The sequence below is a fragment of the Phycodurus eques genome, chromosome 6, assembly GCF_024500275.1.
Source record: "Phycodurus eques isolate BA_2022a chromosome 6, UOR_Pequ_1.1, whole genome shotgun sequence".
Lineage (NCBI taxonomy): Eukaryota > Metazoa > Chordata > Actinopteri > Syngnathiformes > Syngnathidae > Phycodurus > Phycodurus eques.
In genome coordinates, this window is record NC_084530.1 from 30,592,491 (window position 1) to 30,612,988 (window position 20,498).

General features: G+C 45.5%; 1 protein-coding gene across 3 annotated transcripts in view; it reads left to right on the forward strand.

The window, feature by feature from the left end:
- The window catches only part of zcchc7 (zinc finger, CCHC domain containing 7), a 45,452-nt gene that overhangs the window by 21,463 nt on the left and 3,491 nt on the right, over positions 1 to 20,498 (forward strand). For all 3 annotated transcript variants that reach the window (XM_061679863.1, XM_061679865.1, XM_061679864.1), the window contains exons 4-7: positions 8,440 to 8,492; positions 8,575 to 8,712; positions 8,815 to 8,985; positions 11,602 to 11,637. In XM_061679863.1, the coding sequence (XP_061535847.1) occupies positions 8,440 to 8,492; positions 8,575 to 8,712; positions 8,815 to 8,985; positions 11,602 to 11,637 (398 nt within the window). The remainder of the gene's footprint in view (positions 1 to 8,439; positions 8,493 to 8,574; positions 8,713 to 8,814; positions 8,986 to 11,601; positions 11,638 to 20,498) is intronic.

Here is a 20,498-nt window from a genome sequence, read left to right on the forward strand (position 1 = left end):
TGTGTGTGTGTACGTGTACGATGCGTATTTGTGCGTGACCGTTATTGGTTCTTCCTCTGTTCCCCCTCCACACACACACCCACATTGTACAGCTTGCAGATAAAAAGGCATTATGGTAAATTCCACTTAATGACATTTTTTTTAATTTGGGGAACAGGGCCCAGTGAATGGAGCTTAATTACCGGGGCCAAAGATCCTTGGAAAATAACCCCTCGACGTCCCCAACCGGCGCCCATCATGGAGCGCTCCACCAAAATGCCTCTGATTAACCACCGGCGTTTATCCCCCCCACCTACTTGCTCTGTATAATAACAAAAATAACAATCATGAAAATTCTCTGTGCCTTCCAGCCCCTCCCCCCCCCCATTGCTCCCACTTCCCACACCCGCTTGTGCTGCTTTCCACCCTCTCGCCCTCCGCCTGGCTCGCTCCCGCAGGAGGAAATTCATCAAAATGAAATTGAGGTTGCAACTCACTGGTTTTATTAAAATCTATTTACCCCTTACAGACATTGTTTGCTGCAGTATTTGTGTTATTTGCTGCAGTTGACTATAAGGAAGGCCTGGAAAATGTACCGGTAGATGTACTGTATATATCTTCAGTTGTAAAATGCACACGCTTGTTAACTTGACCGCCTTTTGCTTTGAAAAGTGACGTTTAAAGAAACGTTTGTGGCACTTTAGTGACAGTAATAGCTTTTTAATCCTGCGCGTGCATAGTAAAATAGCTTATTCTGAACTAAAATAGTTAAAGCCTCAATTGTTTTCTTAACAAAAGTTATGCACACTTGCATTCACAGCCCTTTTCGTCCATCTGTCGTCATAAACAATTGTCAGTATTGTGTTAGAAAAAGCCAAATGGATCAGCATTTAGATTCTTCTGGTGAAGTCATACTTCCTTTCTGGAACTGACTTATAAATCCATATACAGGATATATGCAAATGAAACTCTTCCCATCCTATGAATTTGAGTTTTTTGGGGGCGGCATTTTTAACCGGCACCATTTCTTATTCAATGTTTTAGGCATGAGTCATTCAGGGTTCTGTTCCTTTTTTTTTTATTTTTTTTTTTTATTTTTTATTTTTTTTGAAGCACTCATGCTTGATTTGTGAAAAGCTGTCAAGAGTCACAGCTGTGTGGTTGATATCGTCCAATAGATGGAGATAAATGTTGCCTTTTGAAAGAAAAATTCACGTTGCCGTCAGGGAACGGATATTAAAACGACACAATGATTACCTGTCGTCGGACACGCAGGCTGCTTTTGGATAACTTGGTCCTGCCGTATACACGCCCACGCACACTAACGTGCCAGCACAGTTTTCTTGGCCTTCTCTGGTCCCTGTTGATGAGCTCCCTGATTGGGCCATGCGGTTGCCATGCGGTTGCCAGACCGCGCCCCCGCTGCGTGGTAATTGGTGTCTATGGTGTTGCCACGTGGCCACGGGGCTTTGACTGACAGCTTTGGCCACCTGCCCTGCCCTGGCTGCCAGCATGGTGTGTAAATGGGGACGGGTGGGGCGGTGGCATGGACTGGCAGGGGGTGAACAGTCAGCGTGTCATGAATAGGAGGGCGGGGTGGGCTGAGGTGGATAATCAGATGAAAAGTGAAAGAGACTCAACCAGGGTTGTGGCACCTGCTTGTACGGTAGAACCTCGAACCTGTTTGCATACATTCCGTCTGTTACGGAATGTATGCAAACCTCAAATTTGGAGGCTTGAGAAATAATGTAAATCTGTTGCAGAATCTAACTCACAAGTGTCATCATGCGTGCTGTGATCACGAGATTACAATCTGCAAAATGCCGGACCTCACGTGACAAAACAGGATAGCGGACTTCCTGTGTATGCTAAGGCTAACGAGCATGAGTGCGGTTTGGTTCAATGATTGTTGTTTTCTGTATGGCTGGTGTTTTTGGACAAAAACATGAACGAAACCTAAATATCGAATGTTATCTTTGTGAATGTTATCTGTGTGTTTAAAAAAACCAAAACCAAAAAAAAAACGACGTATATTCTTCTCTTCTAGTGGTCATCTTTAGACGCCCGTTGTTGAGGCTCCTCCTTTCGGGTGAAAAGTTGCTAACACGCTCAGTGCAAAGCGAACTGAACTGAGCTCATGTCAGCTCCGTATGCCGAGTACTTGCCCGTTTTCCGGTACCTCGTGCGACGGTTTGAAGCGCAGCTGTAGAGGGATTTTCTTTTTTTTGTTTTTGGGGGGGGGAATGCGTTTTCCTCTGGGGCGCTGACTTTAGCGGTTTCACCAGGGCCACCATAAGGCGGGGCTGGGGGACGGAGTCAAGACAATTCTAAGATTCCTGTTTCGGCAGGGCGTTTAAGTCGTTAACATTTTGCAGGATGAAGGATTTCTCAATCATTTTGGTTGCATCTTTAATTGGCAGACAAAATGTTTCTATAGACCTCTTAGTTCATTTTGATTGAAGAAAAGTTGAAACCGGGGGCCTTTTTTCCTGAAATTAAGTGCAGCTGTACCTAAAATTCAAAGATTGAATTTGCCTTTTGAAGCAAAAAAAAAAAAAAAAAAAAACTATTGCGGATTAGTTCACAAAAGTTAGAAACCTGCAGAACGGGGTTTATTAGACCTTAGAGGCCCCACTGTAATACAATAAAAGGTAGCTTTTTTTTTTTTTTTTTTTTTGCTTTTTGTGCAAAACCAGGCTCTCACTGAGAACTAGAATGCCCAATGTGCAATGTCCCCGAAATCATCACAGCAGAGAGCTCGAGAGGTTGACTTCCGATGGAAAGAGCAAGAACTGAACACAATGTAAATCTGATGCTAAAATCTATCATCTGCTTTACCGCTATTCATCTGTTAGCTGCCCACACACTTCTTGTTCTTTGGATGTTGTTGAACTATTTTTCTTAATTTGGTGACCCCTTTACCTTTCTTCCTGTCGGCATGTTGCCATGTCCGTGCATTGCCTCCTCACGTACTTTCTCAGTTCACTTGTTCTCCTATCCCTTTGCGATTGTATTTTTACATCCTTGGCCAGCCAGACTTTTCAGGCCCACAAGAAGAATGCGTGAAAGCTGTGCGCACGCACGTTGGCCAACCTTTCGTCTTGTTTAACCTTGCAGCGGGCAGCGTGGCGGGCCAAGGGTGATGTCACAAAGGAAACACTTTTCACAACCTCCACACTCCTCCCACCCCTCGCCATTGTCATGTATAGTGTCGCTAATCCGACCCTGTCGCTTCAGTATCAAACATAACCTCCATTTGAGGGGCCCCTCTTTCATTCCGGTGTTGTGTGTGTGTGTGTGTGTGTGTGTGTGTGTGTGTGTGTGTGTGTGTGTGTGTGTGCTCTGCTCGGTGTGTTAATGGGCCCAGTCAACAGTTTGGTACAATGGGCTGGCTGGTTTGGGGTTCCTGTTTAAGTGTCTGGACAGGGAAGGGGGTTTATTAAAAATGGCGCACCACCTCAAGGCTTTCGTCCGTCACTTAGAATAGTTGGGATTGCTTATTAAATGAGAGCGTTTTGAAGGGTGGCTATGTGTCTTGTCATTATTTATCTTCTCCTTCGGTTATCTGTTTGAAACCGCTGTGCGGGGGCCGCTTCCCGCGAGGATGGCCCCGGCCGTGTGCGTTAGAGTGTGTGTGTATGCGCGTCACCCCAGGAGAGTTCATGGTTCATTAGCCACACGTACACTTCCGTTCTGCAGTCAGTGGCAGCGCGCGCACACACACATGCACACACACTCGCACACAGCCTACCCCCCCCCGCCTCTCCATCTCAGAGTAATCAGAGTACCTAAGAGAGAGACAGGTAGCATCTGTCGCCTTCTCTTTCTTGATCTTCCCTCCCTCTGTTCCTGTGTGGCCCCCCTACAATCCCTCCACGCCATTGTTTTGAACGTCCCTTGACAGCGCACTGACGGGATCACGGGAGCGTTGTCCCTTATAAGTCAAATCGGTTTGGAGCGACTTGAGATTTTCTCCAGACGAGTTTGAGACCGCTTTTATCTGAAAGCCAGGTACACACATGGAAATAAAAGCGTCTTGTGTCCTTACTGCTCTTATGCGAGTGCGGGGTACTCGAGATGAGCGCCATAGCACGCCGCACGCGTTGCTAATCTCGTCCCTCAAACCAGAAGTCTCAAGTGACCAATGTATCCTGAGGCATTGCAGAGGAAAGAGGTGAAAGTTAGGCTCGTAGCCATCTTCGCTCCATTGGGGCTGACAATTTCTTGCAAGCTTTCTCCCAAGGATTTCTACACTGGTAAAAGACACCAAATTACTTGGTCCTCCATTTGTGAACTCCGGCAGCGGCGCAAGCTTCAGCTCGCGTAGGAAAGGAAAACTCACTCTTAACACACCATCGCTGTCTTTTGTCGGAAGGGGGAGTTATCTTTTAGCCAGCGCCGTCCGTTCCGACTTGCTGAAGGGTTCGTCAGATGCAGCCAACATGGCGGCGGCGTCTCTCGAGCCTGCTTAGCCGCCAAGTGGAGCCGCCGCCGTCTGCCTCTTCAGCTCCTTCACGTGTTGGGTTAGCATGTAGCGAGCAGCGAGCATCATTCTGGGTCTGAACGGGGCCTCGGAGTTGATTAGCATATTTTTCCCTTAGCTTAAAGACCACCACCCCCACACACCTTTTCTCTTCGCCAATCCTCTCTCCCCCCAGCCACGTTTGATTCCTCGGCCGTGACAAAGAGCTTCACCCTTTATCCGTGTGTGTTGCTGAGATGGGAGGCCCTTAGATTAAGGGAAAGCTTCCTGCTCTTTATTTGTGGAGTCCCCCTGGGAGACGCTTTTGGAAGGACTTTCGCTGAGTCCCCAACGCTGACACACGTGCACGCACGCACACACACACACACACACACACACCTACCTCTTCATCCACGCACACACCTTTAACCTTTATCTTCTTACAAACCGCTCATTGACTCAATAGCAGTTGTTTAATGGCAACTATGCACGCACACATCACACGGAGGCCCCCCAACCTGTTCGCAGTAGGCGAGCGAGCACTGCGGAGCTTCCCGGTTCATTTCTCTGTGCTAAACTGACCAAAACCAAGTTCAGTGAGATGCATGCGGATGGTACAAACAGAATCAATACGTGTAAAAAGCCACCTAAAAGGGGACTGTAGAAAAACTCTCTGGTCTCATTCAAGCTGTTCAAACTAAAGATATAACAGAGGGCATTTTCCATAAGGGCTGGGCTCGAAGTTTCCGTCCTCGGGACTAGTGTTTCAGTCAAGGATTTGCACTTGTCCGACAATTCCTTATCTTTTGAGCTTCTTTGCTTGAATAACGAAGCAAACAACTATTGATGCAAGATCTCAACAAGAATTCTTCAGCATGAAACATTTTACGATATTCTTTGAAATTAAGCGGTTTGTGAAACTGGGATTCATGCCTTATGGGAGAGAGCAATGTTTCCCAAACTTTATTGAGCCAGGACACATGTTTTACTTTGTAAAAAATCTCAAGGCACATCACCAAACAAAAATGTCAGTAAAAGGTGGGACGCACGAGGTGCGGATGCTCAAACCCACAGACGGTATTTCGGGACTGCCCCATTATACAAAGTTTTTGGACTGAGAGGCATATTAGCAAAAAAAAAAAAGATAATTTGCTGTTGAAACCCGAACCACCAACAGTTGCAGAATGGATAAAAAAAACACAAAAAAATCGGACAAATATACTGAATGGAACAATTACAGCTGAAGACCGGTGTCTTGGAAAGAAGACGGAGATCAGTCGCGGACCTTGTTGAATAGGATACTGATTCCCTGTTTTTTTGTTTTCTTTTGAAGGCCCAATCTCAGAACAATTATTGTTATGATGTAGATTATCTGTTCATTTTGACAAACTATAGTTAAAAAGAAAAAAGTCGACACAAATGATGTACCGTCTGCCATCTAGGGGAAGAACATTTAATGGTCTGCTTGTCACAATATGTCACTGTCATAGGTAGGTCAGCAAAATATCCATTATTTGAAGTCAATCATTTTTCGAGGAATTAAGTTGGAGAGGATAATTTCCCATGGCACACCTGATCAAATTTCATGGCACACTGGTCGGAAATCACTGGCTGAGCGCAACACACTCATTTTGCTTTGATCCGCTGGCACATTGGAAAATTTGGAATGCTCGAGAATATGCGGAAGATGTCCGGCAGGATATATCACGGCCATCCGTGGTTGTGCGCGTTTAGTTAAAGCATCGCTTTTGAGTCAGTGAGTTGGATGTTGCGTGAGGGAGCGGAGGTGCCATCCAAACAGCAGCCATTTTAATTTGTTTGGCAGGGATGAGGGCTGATAACGCTGCACCCAAACCACCGCAACCCCTCCCGCCACCGCACTTCGGGACACGGGCAGAAAATGAGACAAAAAAGCGGGTCTGAGCAGAATAGCGATAAGGGCTCGGATACAGCGAGTCAGAAAATAAAGAGGGAGAGAAAAGCGTAATATTTGATTTTGGCTCAAGGCTGCATGTTTGTCCAAAGGCTAAAGACCATCAAGCAGCTAATCGCCGAGCCGGATGCGCGGCCGTGTCTGCGTGTGCTTGTGGAAGCATGCGATCCCGTGGCGGGTCATTGCCACCGGCACGTAATTAATGCCGACAACATGCGTGTGTGTGTGTTTCCGTTACAATTGCTGGATGTCACTTTGTGTTTTGTGCCTCTTCGGAGAATACGCTGATCTCCCCGGAGGCGCCGTTAGCGTCTCTCGTACAGATGTGCCGTGCTGCCGGTATGGCTTTCTGTGTGCATCCGTGTGTGCGTATCCGACTCTTACGGGAAACGAAGGTCTTCGTGTTTCCCTATCAGTCGGAAGGGCAAAATAGCTGTACCGCAATACGGTAGATTGCATCATATCTCTCACGGTACAGTATTGGTGCACTTTAGAAATCGATACAGTGGCGGTCAGACATCCATGTAGAATAGATATAGAACTACTCAACACACCCCTGTTCAAATGCCAGGTTCTTCTTCTTTTCCTTTGGGCTTGACCCGTACGGGGTGGCCACAGCGCGTCCTCCTTTTCCACGTCAGCCCATCTCCTGCATCCATCCTCCTCTCGAACACCAACTGCCCTCGTGTCTTCCCTCCCGACATCCATCGACCTTCTCTTTGGTCTTCCTCGAGCGCTCGTGCCTGGCAGCTCCATCCTCATCGTCCTTCTACCAAATACTCACCATCTCTCCTCTGGACGTGTCCAAACCATCCAAGAACTCTCCTGCCTGTCTCTCTCTGATCACCTCGGCTGTAGTGGTCCAGTCTTCTGGAAGCTCCTCCTGTCTCATCTCTTCCCGAAAACCCGCACAACACTCTTCCTGCTCTGCCTTTGTCTTCTTCATCTTCCTCCCCACCACCAGACTCATCTTACACACCACCATCCGACACTGTCTAGCCACACTCGGTAACCTCCTTCAGATGACGACGTCGTCTGCACAAGATGTAGTCCAGCTGCGTGCTTCTACCTCCGCTCTTGGAGGTCACTTTATGGGCACACAATATATCAAGCTTTCTCCTAATCATCATGTCAACCAACTCCTGAGCTTTTCCTGTCGTAGTCCCAACATTCGAAGTCCCCACATTCAGATCTCGGCTCTGTGCTTTCCTCTTCTCTTTGTGCCGAAGAACCCGCTTTCCACCTCTCCTTCGTCTTCGACCCACAGTAGCTGAATTTCCACCAGCGCCGGTGGAAGACGTTAACCCGAACCCGTATGGAACGCTCATATTTGTTTGGCAAAGTTTGAAGCCGGATGCATCCCTCTGCATTTATCCGTGCTTGGGACCTGCCTACAGTTTTCACTGGCTTGTGCCCCCCATAGGCAAGGTTATTGTGACGTTAAAAAAAGGAGACTAGGATAATCATTTCAAAACTTTTCCCACCACATTCCACCAAAACGTTTGTCGTTTATTCAAGTTGCAGCTTTTTGAGTTTGTTTGTACAGCACCTATTTGTTCATACGTGGGCCCCAAAAAAGGAGGCCACATGTTAGCTGTTAGCATTACGTGGTGAATTGATCAACAAAAGCTACCGGTATATCAAATGCGTCCTTTCTAAGCAAGACAGAGTGAGAGGAGTACATCAGCCAGGCAATACGTTGCTGTTCAGCGTTTTGAAGTGAAGCACTCTAGTTGTATTTCTACAATGTTGCACTTTGTGCAATTGAATTAAGAATACATTCTTTTTTCTGGTATTTTATTTTTTAAGATTTGTTTGCCGCATTATTCTATTGCGCACCACAGGTATGCTATATACAATTTGAACCACTGTTGCACTAGACTTACAGCCATATAAAAAGGTATCATGTTGGACTACCTTTATTTGAATAAATACAAATTTAGATGTACGTATGTTTTTGTTCGTTCCCTTTTCTTCTGGTCGCTGCTTTAAAATTCAAAATTCTGTATGTTGTGTTGGTGCACATTGTACAGCCTGTTGTAGAGAATGTTTTCTGTTTTTCCAGATTTTGAAGACGATAAAGATGTCAGCTGGGTGGTTTCCGATAAGGACAGGGAGGTATGAGGGAAGAATTGAATCAAATCCCTGAGTGGTTCCATGTAAGTGTATGTTGATGATGTATTTACTGTGTGTGTTTCAGGCCCAAATCCTCAACAAAGATAAGCGAGCCAGGACAGCCATATCGCGTGTTGCCAACAGATATTACACCGATAAGAATGTCCATTGCCGGAACTGCGATAAAACTGGACATCTGTCCAAAAACTGCCCCGATCCCAAAGTCAGTGGTACTTTTTGTCTGCTTGAACATGTACAGCTTATGAGCATGTGTGCACAACTGCTTGAATTTGTCTTTTTCTTTTCTCCCCCCGTGTGACTGCAGAAGTTGCCCGTTTGCTTCCTTTGTGGCGATCCCGGCCACATGTCCAGCAAGTGTCCCTTTAAGCACTGCAACAACTGCGGCCTTCCAGGGCACCTTTACGATTCCTGCAGCGAGAGGGCTTACTATCACAAACGGTGCCATCGCTGCGGCATGACAGGCCACTTCTTTGACGTGAGTACAGCTTCCTGTTGTGGCGGGAAGCAGCAGGAGGCTGCGGTTACATTACTAACCGAGCATCCAGGCTCGGGCGAGTGGCAGCCCATGCGGCCCTCGGGCTCGCTCGGTGCGGTCTTCCGAGTTGGTGGAGGCCACGTGAATCAGGTCCAGCTTGTAATGATTGGAAAAAAAGAAACAAAAACACACAGTGTCAGAGATCCAAAAACTGGAGATACTCAGCAGCTTGCGCTCACACGTGGTACAGCGTCGGTCAGATTCAGATGCTAGTTAACGGCCGGGGTCGAAGGGGTGCGATAGCTTGCACGGATTTGATTTGAAGTGCAGATAGTTTCCAATTGTATGTTAGCCTTAAGGTTGCGGGGCTGGTTTGTCGTTTGACAGTAACCGTCAGCTGAGAGTGGTCATAAACAGCTCGGAGCCTCTTTTTTTTTTTTTTTTTTTTTTTTTTTTTTTTTTTTTTTTTTTTTTTTTTTGTGAAGACGATTGAGTCATTCTTTCTGCCAAACTGCCGCTCGCCCGGAAGTTAGTTGAGTCACCTGCCGCAATAGGGCGCTCGTTATCTCCAGGCGCCACTGTGTAGCATATTGTTGTTTTTACATTTTAAAGGGTCTAACTTGTTGTGTAACGCATCACTTTAATGCCATGTTTTACAATGAACAGTTGGCGGGTTATTTTTACACTTGAAATTCCTTTCAAATATAAACGCTAAGTGTCAATGTTAGTGTCAGTTAAAATGTGGCACGTTCAGTTCATTAAAGATGACAAAAGAATGAAAAAAAATTATCCTCAAATCAAATGTCGACCAGCGTCCCGAAATATATTGTCAAGATTCCACTGTCCAAAAAGTCACTCAGCATGTGCACGACGACATATTCACTTTTGGCGTGTGTTGGCAAGTGTCTCCACACCTCCTCTTCGAGTAATAACGAGTCTAAGGGGGTCAGCACACGCTGCTGTTCACATTAATTGATACACTTGAGTAATTACAGCTCAGTTATGTCTCCACCGAGCTACATGTATGGGCCGAATATATATGTGTGTGTGTGTGTGTGTGTGTGTGTGTTTGCTCGCACCGAAGGTTGAATCTAATGACCGTCAATGACAATTATCCCGCCGCGACATCCATTATCGTGGCCAGCGACGCTACAGCGTGGCGGCCGTAGATGCGTATGCTGTAGCTGGAAAACCCTGCGCGGATGTCAGCAGCCCGCGCGCGTCTCGCTGTGCCTCACTTTCTTTTTCGCACTCCGTCAGTCAGTCATGTACTGTGCCCCGCGCGACGGATGAGTAAGCAGGTGAACACCAGAGGGAGACCAGCACACGGGCGGCACCCCGCCCATCCCCTTCTCTCTCTCTCTCAGAACCTTTTCTCACCGACTGCAACACAGTTTCCATTTTCTGTGTGTAAAAGTGCAAATTGTAATTAGTTTTCGTGGGCGGCAAAACTTTATTTTGTGCTCTCGGCATGTGTGCGTGATTGTTTGCGTTGAAGGCGTGTGCGCGCGTTTTTGGAGAAGCGAGAGTCAGGTCTCTGTCCCATGGGCCTTTCTGTGTCTCTCATTAAAGACGGACGGTTGACGGAGCGCAAGTGTGTCGCTCGCCTCGCCTGTCGCCCTCGACAACAACACGCCACCCTGACGGTCTGGAGGGAGGAAAAAACGTGTGTGGGGGGGGGTTTGGGGGCCTTAAAAGAACACGTGATGAGATGGAGAACGACACATCTGTTGAAATTCATATTTATCTTTCTGTTTATATCTTTAAGTGAAAAGCCCCGCTGCTCTAATAGACAATGTGACCAAATTGAATTTGATCATTTTGACTTCGGATTGACTCCCTCATTGAGGAATGAATTCGTTACGGTTGTCGTTTCCGGTGGCGTATAACCGGACTGTATCATCGAGTTGTTTTTCATCTTTGTGTGGCCAAAAAACAGCTCTTAGTATGATGCGGTGCAGTCGCTCACCAGCCCACACGACAAGCACAATAATCAACGGAATGTGTGAAATGAATCTCTTTCTGGCAAAACTGAACCTCATCATCTTTGTATTGGATCTCGTGATGTATATGTTACAAGTGGTCATAATGTTACGGCGAGTTTTTTTTCTACTTTTCCTCCTCACAGTATCTTCTACTCACAGGGCGTGTAAGTAGATAAACCTTGCCGGCGGCAACTGCGGCATTTTCAATTTCCCAGTGGGAAGTGCCGGCATTTGAAAGAGGATGTCGGAACGCGATGGGAAAACGGCGTGCCGAAGCCCCGGAGATAATTCTTTCACCACACCAGGACAGAGCGACGAGGCAAGGCCGACTGTCGAGATTTCCATTCGCTGACGGCAGCGATGCGGCCGAGGAGCGCAGGGCAGTTTTTGGTTTGCGGGCAGCGACACCACAGCCTGTGTGTCACATTTAAACGTTAAGAGCCCTTTTACATAAAAGCACCACTGAGCGCATCTCATGCTGTTGCGCTTGTTGTTCTCCCTCAAATGAGTCTGATTGGCTTTGTTTCTCATTATGTCACAACACTTACTACATGTATTCATCTACTTTCCGAATGTTTTTCTCTGTGTGAATTTAATCAACAAACTCACTGTTCCCTTTTGCCCTGTGCAGGCCTGTCCAGAGATCTGGAGACAGTACCACATCTCGGTGAGTGTCTTGGAACAAACACACAACCGTCCATACTGAGCTACATAAGCCACTGCTGTCACTACCCGCCACTTTTTGCTTTCAAAATTTTGCAAAACACACTTGAACTCTCCCAAACATGTGGGAAAATGTGTTACGGTCCAATTAAACCAATCATTTCAAAAGGTCTGTTTGTTGCAAACACAGCACTGCTCATCACCAAAAGAACAGCAAACCTACAGCGGAGCATCTTGGTGGCAGCATCCTGCGTTGTTATTTGTTTGTTGTCAGTTGGAACTCGGGACTTAGTCAAGGTGGGGGGGGGGGATTGTGAACGCTTCCAGATAGCGGCGAGTGGTGGCACAAAACTTTCAGATTTCTGTCCGAAAGCAAAACAAAGCCTAATAAAACAGCTGAAATGTATTTGCGCTTCGTCGGGGGCACTTAAATGGTGGCAGGAGTGTGCGGACTCACATTTAATTAATAACATTGTTTGAATGCGATTGAATGCGTGTGTTGTACCCGAACGGGTTCAATGAACCGAAGTTCATGAATGAGTTCGTATTATGTGCGAACGTGAACTGAACTTAGTTCATTTCTGCCTGATGAACAGTATTGCGAGCGTGCGTGCTCATTCTGGCGTCAAGGAACGACGACGTTTTCATTGAAGAGTGCCAGGGACTTGCAGGACAAAAGCCGTCCGGACACGCTACATACGAGCCTTCGTATGTCGGGGATGAACGCCGTATTTGGCGACCGCCATTCATGTTTATCTCATGTTTACGTTGCAGCAGCCTGTGCGCGCAAGGCGCGTTCAGGGACGCTATGTAAATGGGGAGCGAATATGTTCATTGGTTGTTTTGTAATGCAGTACACCATTGTAAAAATGGATTAGTCGGAAAATTATTATTCGTGCCAGAATGCTTTAGTTCAAACTCTGTACGATCACACTGTCGTAATTTAAAATTTATTTTTCTTTAGTTTTCTTTCTCCATCCATAATAAAATAATAAAAAATGTAAATCTTTTGAATTGCTATTTGTTAAACCTAAGCTTTACAGATACCATGTCTAGTCTTCAGTTAGTGAGAGACGTGTCACTCATAGTAAAGGTGATGACAGCCGCCTAGTGGTAGCGCGTGTCTTTTTTTTTTCTGTTATTTGAGGTGTGGCATCCGCACGACATCTACGTGTTTATTCCAGTGGAGGAAAGACCTGAAGAGGAATTTATAAGAACCAAAATATTTCAAGATATACAGAGGATCAAGCGCTAAGTAAATAAACGATTTTGCCTTTAATGTGACATTTGTGAGTGTGTGCGTGTGTGCGTGCTGGGGCTTTTGCAGTATAAATGCGTGACAGTTAAAGTGGCAATGTCAACAGGGAGCCATATTTGCTTATGTGTGGGTGTGCAGTTCGAAAATGGAAAAAGAGAACTACTTTTTCTCAGTTGTGTGTTTGCGCGCGCGTGTGTGTGTGTACGGGGTGTGATATAGACCTCAGCCTAAGAGAAAAGAGCAGCTTGTTTGTCAATTAAAAGATGTGATAAAGCATGAAATGTGCTGCCAGCGCCACACGGGAAAAACGAGTGCGAAAGAGGCAAGACGAGCGTGTATTTGCATACATCTCGCCGTGCACTGTGTGTGTGTGTGTGTTACGTGCGTGCTCGGGGAGGTGTGTCACTCTCCTCTGTGGAGATTAATTAACAGGAGCTGTCTGGTGAAAAGGCAGCATCGTTAGTGCCGGGCTAGCACGGAGGCGGCGGGACAGCGACGTTCCTGGGGAGGATTTGAGTTGAACGTTGACGTTAGCGTGTTAGCGTGGGCCGTCCTTTGCTCTGGTGCACTTTCTTGGGAAGCCCAAGCGAGAAGGAATGAGTTTCCCCTCACAAGATGCTGCCGCCAACCGTGTTTGTGCGGTGGCGTGTTTTAACGGGTGGTGGATTATGACCCGGGTCTAATTGAAGCATTTAAGCCGTTTAAGCGTAGGGAACAGAAGGTCGTTACGCAGCCAAACTGGCGTTGGGCTTCAGCCGGCTCTGCATAAACAAAATAAAAGCGCTCGCGCTCGCACTCGCACTCTGCATGCATACACGGGCCCTCCTCCTGTTTGCGACAGCCTCATTTTATTCATGATGCCGCTTATGACCCTGAACTCCCCAATGTGAGAAGGTGTGTGTGTGTGTGTGCGCGCGCGCTTTGGGAGATGTGACTCTGTCACCTTCCGCTGGGCTCAGCCAGGTGTGAAAAGGCATTCTGTCAGACCTCGCTGCTACTGCTCCTTCCTGTGTGTGTGTGTGTGTGTGTGTGTGTGTGTGTGTGTGTGTGTGTGCGCGTGCGCCTGTGCACCTGGCCCTCAACTAACAAACTCCTCAAACCGCAGTGTTGCCCACAATGCCCTGGGGTTTCCTACTGAGAACATCTTTTCACTCTCAAATATTTTGAGCGGCAATTCGAGTGATACTAATCCAAACGGAACATTTTCAGCCTTTGTCTCAAATTTGCTTTGAAATCCTACTTACGTAACATCGCAAGAAAATCATTTTCTTCTATTTGGACTCCCCATCTTTCTTAAAGTATTCTTGTTTTGAAGGGCTTTGCAAATTCTCTCTGTGAAAATCCACGAACATTATTATTTATTTATTTTGTAGACGCCATGTGCTGCTAGCACACGATCCATCTTCTATTAGAAAATCGCAAACATGCAGGGAGATAGGTATTTTATTCTGAATGCTCATACAATTAAAGGAAGGCTTGAGTTTCGAATTAAAGATTGGTGTGTGTGTATGTGTGTGTGTATATATATATATATATATATATATATATATATAAAGATACAAATGTTAAATTTTGATTGACATTGCCAGAGGCATTTTAATTTAATTTATGGTGGTGGCTATCGTTGCGAGCTGCTGGTGTCCTTTACCTCAGCAGTTCTCATGCTTTTTACACCAATTACAACTTATGCAAAATATGACTTAGCTCTCCAAGTACCACTATAATACTGACCAACATTAAAATACACTAACAGAGTAGGTGTAAGTGTTCTTCAAAAATCAGGCAGAGATTCAGAATCATATTTATTTGCCCGGTATGTCAAAAATATACAAGGAATTTGTCTCAGGTCGTTGGACAAAATATACTTTTAGGGAATGAAAAACCCACTCCAGAGGGTCACTGAGCAACGAAGGGTTACACCAGTCACGTGGTCATGCTGATACAATGACAATTGTGAAAATGATGCACAGTCCTCAAGCAATTGCGAGCAGAGCAGAGTGAGTACGAGTATGAAATGTATATTTATATCGTATATTAACATTACACTTAAATATAGAAAACTAAAAAAAAAAAAAGTCAAATGATTAAAAGTATTATTTCACAAGTCACATTTATTTGGGGACAAATATTGAAAAACAAACGGTTCTTAAAAAATAAGTGTAACAGTACTGCACTTAAAAGTTAAATACAACTGAATGGTGCTTGGAAAGTCAATGTACTGTACTGACTAAGAAAAAGTTGAAACAAGGCTGTATGCATAGCTTCATTCTGATTGTCTTTCTTTCGTGTTTTAAATTGTATTTGTATTTAATTTAGTGATTCTTTCAGTTGCATTAGAGAGATCCCATGTGCCGCTCGCGGTACCCGTACCGCGCTTTGAGAATCACCGCTCGAGGTCGTAATGTTTCTGCGTTCCGTGCTTCTGCACACGTTGGTGAACGAGGGGAGCGTCATTCCGAGGGCCGGACTTCGTTTCACTGGAGGCCAAAAGGTGAGAGCTTTACGTAACTGCAACGAAACGAGACATTTGGGAAACGGTGGACTTGGAATACGATAATAATCTCATAATATTCGCCGGGAAAACACAGGAGATAATATAGCTGAGGGAGAGAAGGGGTGGAATTTTGGAGCCCAGCAGTGAAGAAGTGTGAAGGGAGGATGGAGAAAGATCAGGTGGAAAGCAGAAAGGCTTACTTGCCTTCTGCACAGGCAGAGGGCAGCTTGAATCCATGTCCAAATCATGCAGAAACACACACGCACACAAACTACGAGCACTTTAACTCTTCCTGCTCTGAGCCTTTTTGTGTTGTGCGTAGACTGCTGCGCCCCCTTGTGTCTGTGGCGGATTATAACGGCAATATAGCGCGTTGTCTTCGTCCTGCCGTCTGTGAGCGCGTCTTTTGGAAAACGGGTCAGTGGTCGCTAATTTCCTGTTCGGCGTCTATTCTGTGTTTGGCACGGAAAGGCAAAGGCGGAGTCTCGGAGGGAGGCGCCATAAGGAAGGGGTGAAAAAGACAAAGAAAAAGCAAAAGCAGGAGAGTGAGCCGGCAGCTTCCGTTGGCTTCGCAATGACGGCCTGTGCGTGTGCGTCTTCATTCGGTCTCTCGTCCTGATGGTGTTCAAGCACGTGAATACAATTTCAGAAATTGATAAGAGTTATTATGTTCCTTTAGTGCGGACGACGCTCCAAGCAGTCAATGTTTTTTGAACTGCTATGTGGGAAAGAAAAAGAAAAAAATCACTGCCTCATTACAGTTCAGTTGTATTTCAAAATCCATGAACTGTTTTCAAACTTCTATTTAGGTCAATTTTTTTTAGTTATGCGCAATACATTCTAATTGAATCATTATATAGATACATTTTCCCCAATTAAGGTGCAATGTTAATGTTTTGCAATAATATTAAATATACCTCTGCCTCGTTTTTGATGAACACTTAGGCCTACTACACTATTATATCGTCATGTCATGATGTACTTTTTTTTTTTTTTAAGGTGGTCCTTAATTGGTGTAAAAAGATTGCTAACGGTTGGCCTAGCTGTTAGCATGTGTTAGTCAGTTCTGAGGTTTGGGCTTCTTGAAATAGCTGGAGCATATCAACAATACACGAAATGACCGCCGTGTGAAGCGGTGTTGACAGTTTAACAATGCTTGTTTTTCCAAACGCCAATTGACTTTCTCCAACCTTTTCGTCAGGGCTTTCAAACTGCACGGTGTTAGAGCGCCACCAAGTGGTCAAACTCAGAACTGGAAGCGCTTCACTGATGTTCATTGAAAGTCGTTAATTGTACACGCTGGTTGCTTTCAATGAATGTTAACCATCTTCAGAGTCTTTACATTGAATCCATTTATTTGAAGGCGTTGTTGTGTTTTTAAATGGACCGTTTACAAGTCATTAAAAAGGGATATTCTGCCGTAATTTCAGGGAATATTCCTTTTGAAGTTAATAAGAAACGGTTGAAGCAAACCAAGCAAGAAATACACCGTCCACGAATGAGCGCAGCGCTTTTAGAATATCACGCAGTGGGAATACATTATTCCGGCTGGAGAATCTTGCTTCCGTGCTGCGTTGGTTGTTTTTCTTGGGTACAGGTGTTTTTGCATGCCCTGCTCAGTGCTCAGTGTATGATCATCATCAAACAGATGTTTACGAGTATGAGCGTTTGTAGGCTCAATGTCTTTGGTCTGTTTATTGCCGTTCCGCTCGATGTTAAAATGACATATTTTCTGGACGATATATGGGCCGAGGTCCGTCGGTTGTGTCCCCCCGTAAGGATGGCAGTTATTCCGTAGCTCGATGTGTATTTGAGCCGCTGACGTCGTTCCTGCCGTCTCCGGTGTTGCCGAACGTCCTCTGGCGGTTGCCGACGTGCACTTTTCTCCCCGATGTCAGCGGACCGCGTCGTGGCAATGTGCGTCGAAGCCTCTTTTGGACACCCGCGCTTATTTGTCTTTCACGTTAGAATTTGCTGCAGTTCAAATTTTGGATATTTTTGCCTGCTATTTCTCTTTTGCAGAACATCTTTATTCCTTTAAGTTTGTCTGGATAATTCACAGCTCGAATGAACCGTCCAACGATCACGGACGCCGTAACGTTCGTCTCTTTCTCGCTCGCTCCAATGACCTGTATGTTTTGGTATGAACCCAGCTGCAGTCTTGTCGTGAAGCTGTTGTCTATGATAAAGCAGATAGTGTTGCTCCCTCGTCGGCCCAGTAACGTATGCAAACCTCTCCCAAACGCTTTTGCAATAACATATGCAAAGCGGCGCCCGCTTGTTCCCGCCCCCCTTCCGCACACACAAGCCTGCTTGCTTCTCAGATTGTGTGTGTTTCCTTCTGATTGTCGTGTGTAACAGTCTAAGCTTTGTGTTGGCTGAAGGATTATCACGGCTTTGCCACCAGCAGCCAAGCAAGGACCTGAGGAGAGTGGGGCTTAAAAAGACCGAGTGTCGTAGTGTCCAGACAACTCTGGGAACGCACAGTTTTGAGTGTGTGCGTGGGTGCGTGCGCGTACACACGCACGCACGCATGAGCGGTCACGGTCGGCCGGTCGGCTATGTCGACACAGCGAAGCCTTTCGGACCCTCTGGTTCTGCCCTCCATCCCCGCCCGGCCTCCATCGCGTGTTCGTTCTCCTCTTTTCACCGAGCGCCTCAAGTATGGCCGCTCCACAAAGTCCTCGTGTCATCTCAGCAGGAAGCGGATCACGATGTTCTTGCTGCCATTGCGCTCGGACTGAATCTGTGCTTTCATGCGGAGTGATGTGGACTAGTCCCCATCTGGTAGTTTGGGCCGCTTGTCATTTATGGGCTTCATGGAGGATGAAGTCAAATGTTACAAACGGGTGATGGTGTCATCGATCGGTTCAATTCTCAACAACGTGGACGGTAGGCCGATGCAATCTGCAAAAATATTTGTCCCCAGCTTAATCAAAAGCAACACAAAAATGCAAACATATTGTGAAATGGATGTGTTGGTGCTAGACTGGTTCTAGGAATGGACCATTTTAGTTGTGGGGCATGGGCCAAGTACCATCTTCATTCCAAACAACAAACTCCAAGTTTAGGTGGGGCTCTATACAGCTCCTTAGCCAAATATAGTCAGTTTCAAGCCCGATTCGTTTGAATGTAGGCCGATCTGAGGCTACGCGCAGTTCCGCAAAACTTCAGTTTGAACGTCGCACGAGATCTCAGCAAGTATTAGCGAGGAGAAGTTGCGGTTTCTTTGGCTTTTTGTGGATTTGTTGAATAAGCAGCCTCAACGAGGGCAGTTAAGGGACGAACATATCGCAGGCGTCAAGTGGAATCCTCACACATCCAAAAGCAATTTTTCAGCAAGCCGAACAAACTGCATGTTTGTGGAGCCATTCATATTGCATCGTCAAAGAGAGAAAGAGAATTAGACTTTACACGGTGAGGATTTTCGGGCCCGATCACAGAATTAAAAAAACGATCACAAGATGGAGCAATGTGTCGATTTAAACGACTTGTTTATTTTCTGTATACTGAGTATCTTCAAAAGTATTCTCTATTCGGGTCATGTATTCTTATCAGTCAGGTCAAACCGACATTACGACATGACAGAAATAATGGGTGCTAACTTACTGTAATTAAATTACTTCACACACACACCAAAACTTTTAGAGCGTGATTCAACATAACACTGGCAAGTTCCGTTAGTGCTAGCACTAGCGTGCTAGGCTACATAACGTTTTGTTGCCTGCTTGCGAGCGGTATCGTAATAAAGTACGTGAACATACCTCAAGCAAGCCTTGAATGAAAGTCCTCTCCCGAGCACCGGTGACCACCAGCACACGTTTTTTCCCCCCCCATTTTGTTCTTATAATACACCCAGCGCGATACATTGTCGTTGTCATCGCCATGGTATCGAGTGTATCCGGTCGCATTTGAGTTGACAAGCTAAAGCCCAGTGATCGTAAAAAAAAAAAAAACGTGATGCGGCGGTATCGGAATACAAGATTTTATTGCGGTAGTCTGAACAGTGCAATCGTGAAAGACCAAATTTGTCTTGTCGTCTGATCCGGGCTTTACATGTTATCTGTCCCACACCACTTTTTTTTTTTGAATATATAACTTTGTTGGTTGTCAGATATTTACAGTGCCACGTCAAAAGACACGCGACGAGGCTAAAAATAAACCGGCTTTTGGATTCAAATATACTGTACACGATGGCGATGTCTTTTGCGGTCATCGATCGGATCGGCGAATTATGACATTAACGCTGCGCAGCCGATCAGCATAAAATGCTAATTATGGGCAGATACCGATCAAGCCGATCAGATTGGTGTAGTCTTCTTGAAATCGGTCAATTTGTAGAAAATAGCAGACCTACGTGGGGGCTGACCAATCTTATAGATTTTCAAAAACAAATATGAAATTGACCAAATTTGGACAAGAGTTTTCCGCCCAACAGCAACGATAGATATAATTTTAAAAATGGATCTACACCAGAAGCCAAATGAAGTAAGTGGACAAAACTCTGTCCCCTTCGGTGTTTAATTGTAATTTTACTTGTCGTGGTGATTAACCTCTTTTTAATTTGTATAACAATGGTAAAATGATGCTTTAAAGAGTGCCTATACTGTTGATAAAAGATACGTTTTACCCAGCAAACAGATTCATTCAGCAAGAATCAAAGTTCAACCGATGTCCCAGAAATGAGCAAATTGTTATAAAATTCAGCAAACGGTGACACTGGATGGATGGATTTGATTTACCATTTTATTGTAATTGCAAGGACTTTTACCAAATTCCTGAACAATATTCCATGATGCATACCGATCTGCATTTCTGTGCTACATCATCTCTGTCCGGAAATCGCCACTTCTGAGGAATTCATTTTTTTAAAATTATTATTATTATTATTTTTTTTTTTTTTTTTTTTTTTAACCTTTTCAATCAGCGCTGTTTGGAAAGTCTTCCTCCCTCCTTTCCTCCTTTCCATGATTATGACCTGGACGACTCAGACTCTACACAGGAAGGAAGAAAGGGAAAAAAAAGAATCTGTCAGCTGTTTGGATCCCCCGATAGGGAGGTTCCACGGATCCGAGCAGCTTGAGATAAGACGAGCCCAAGGTCGGGGTTGCCG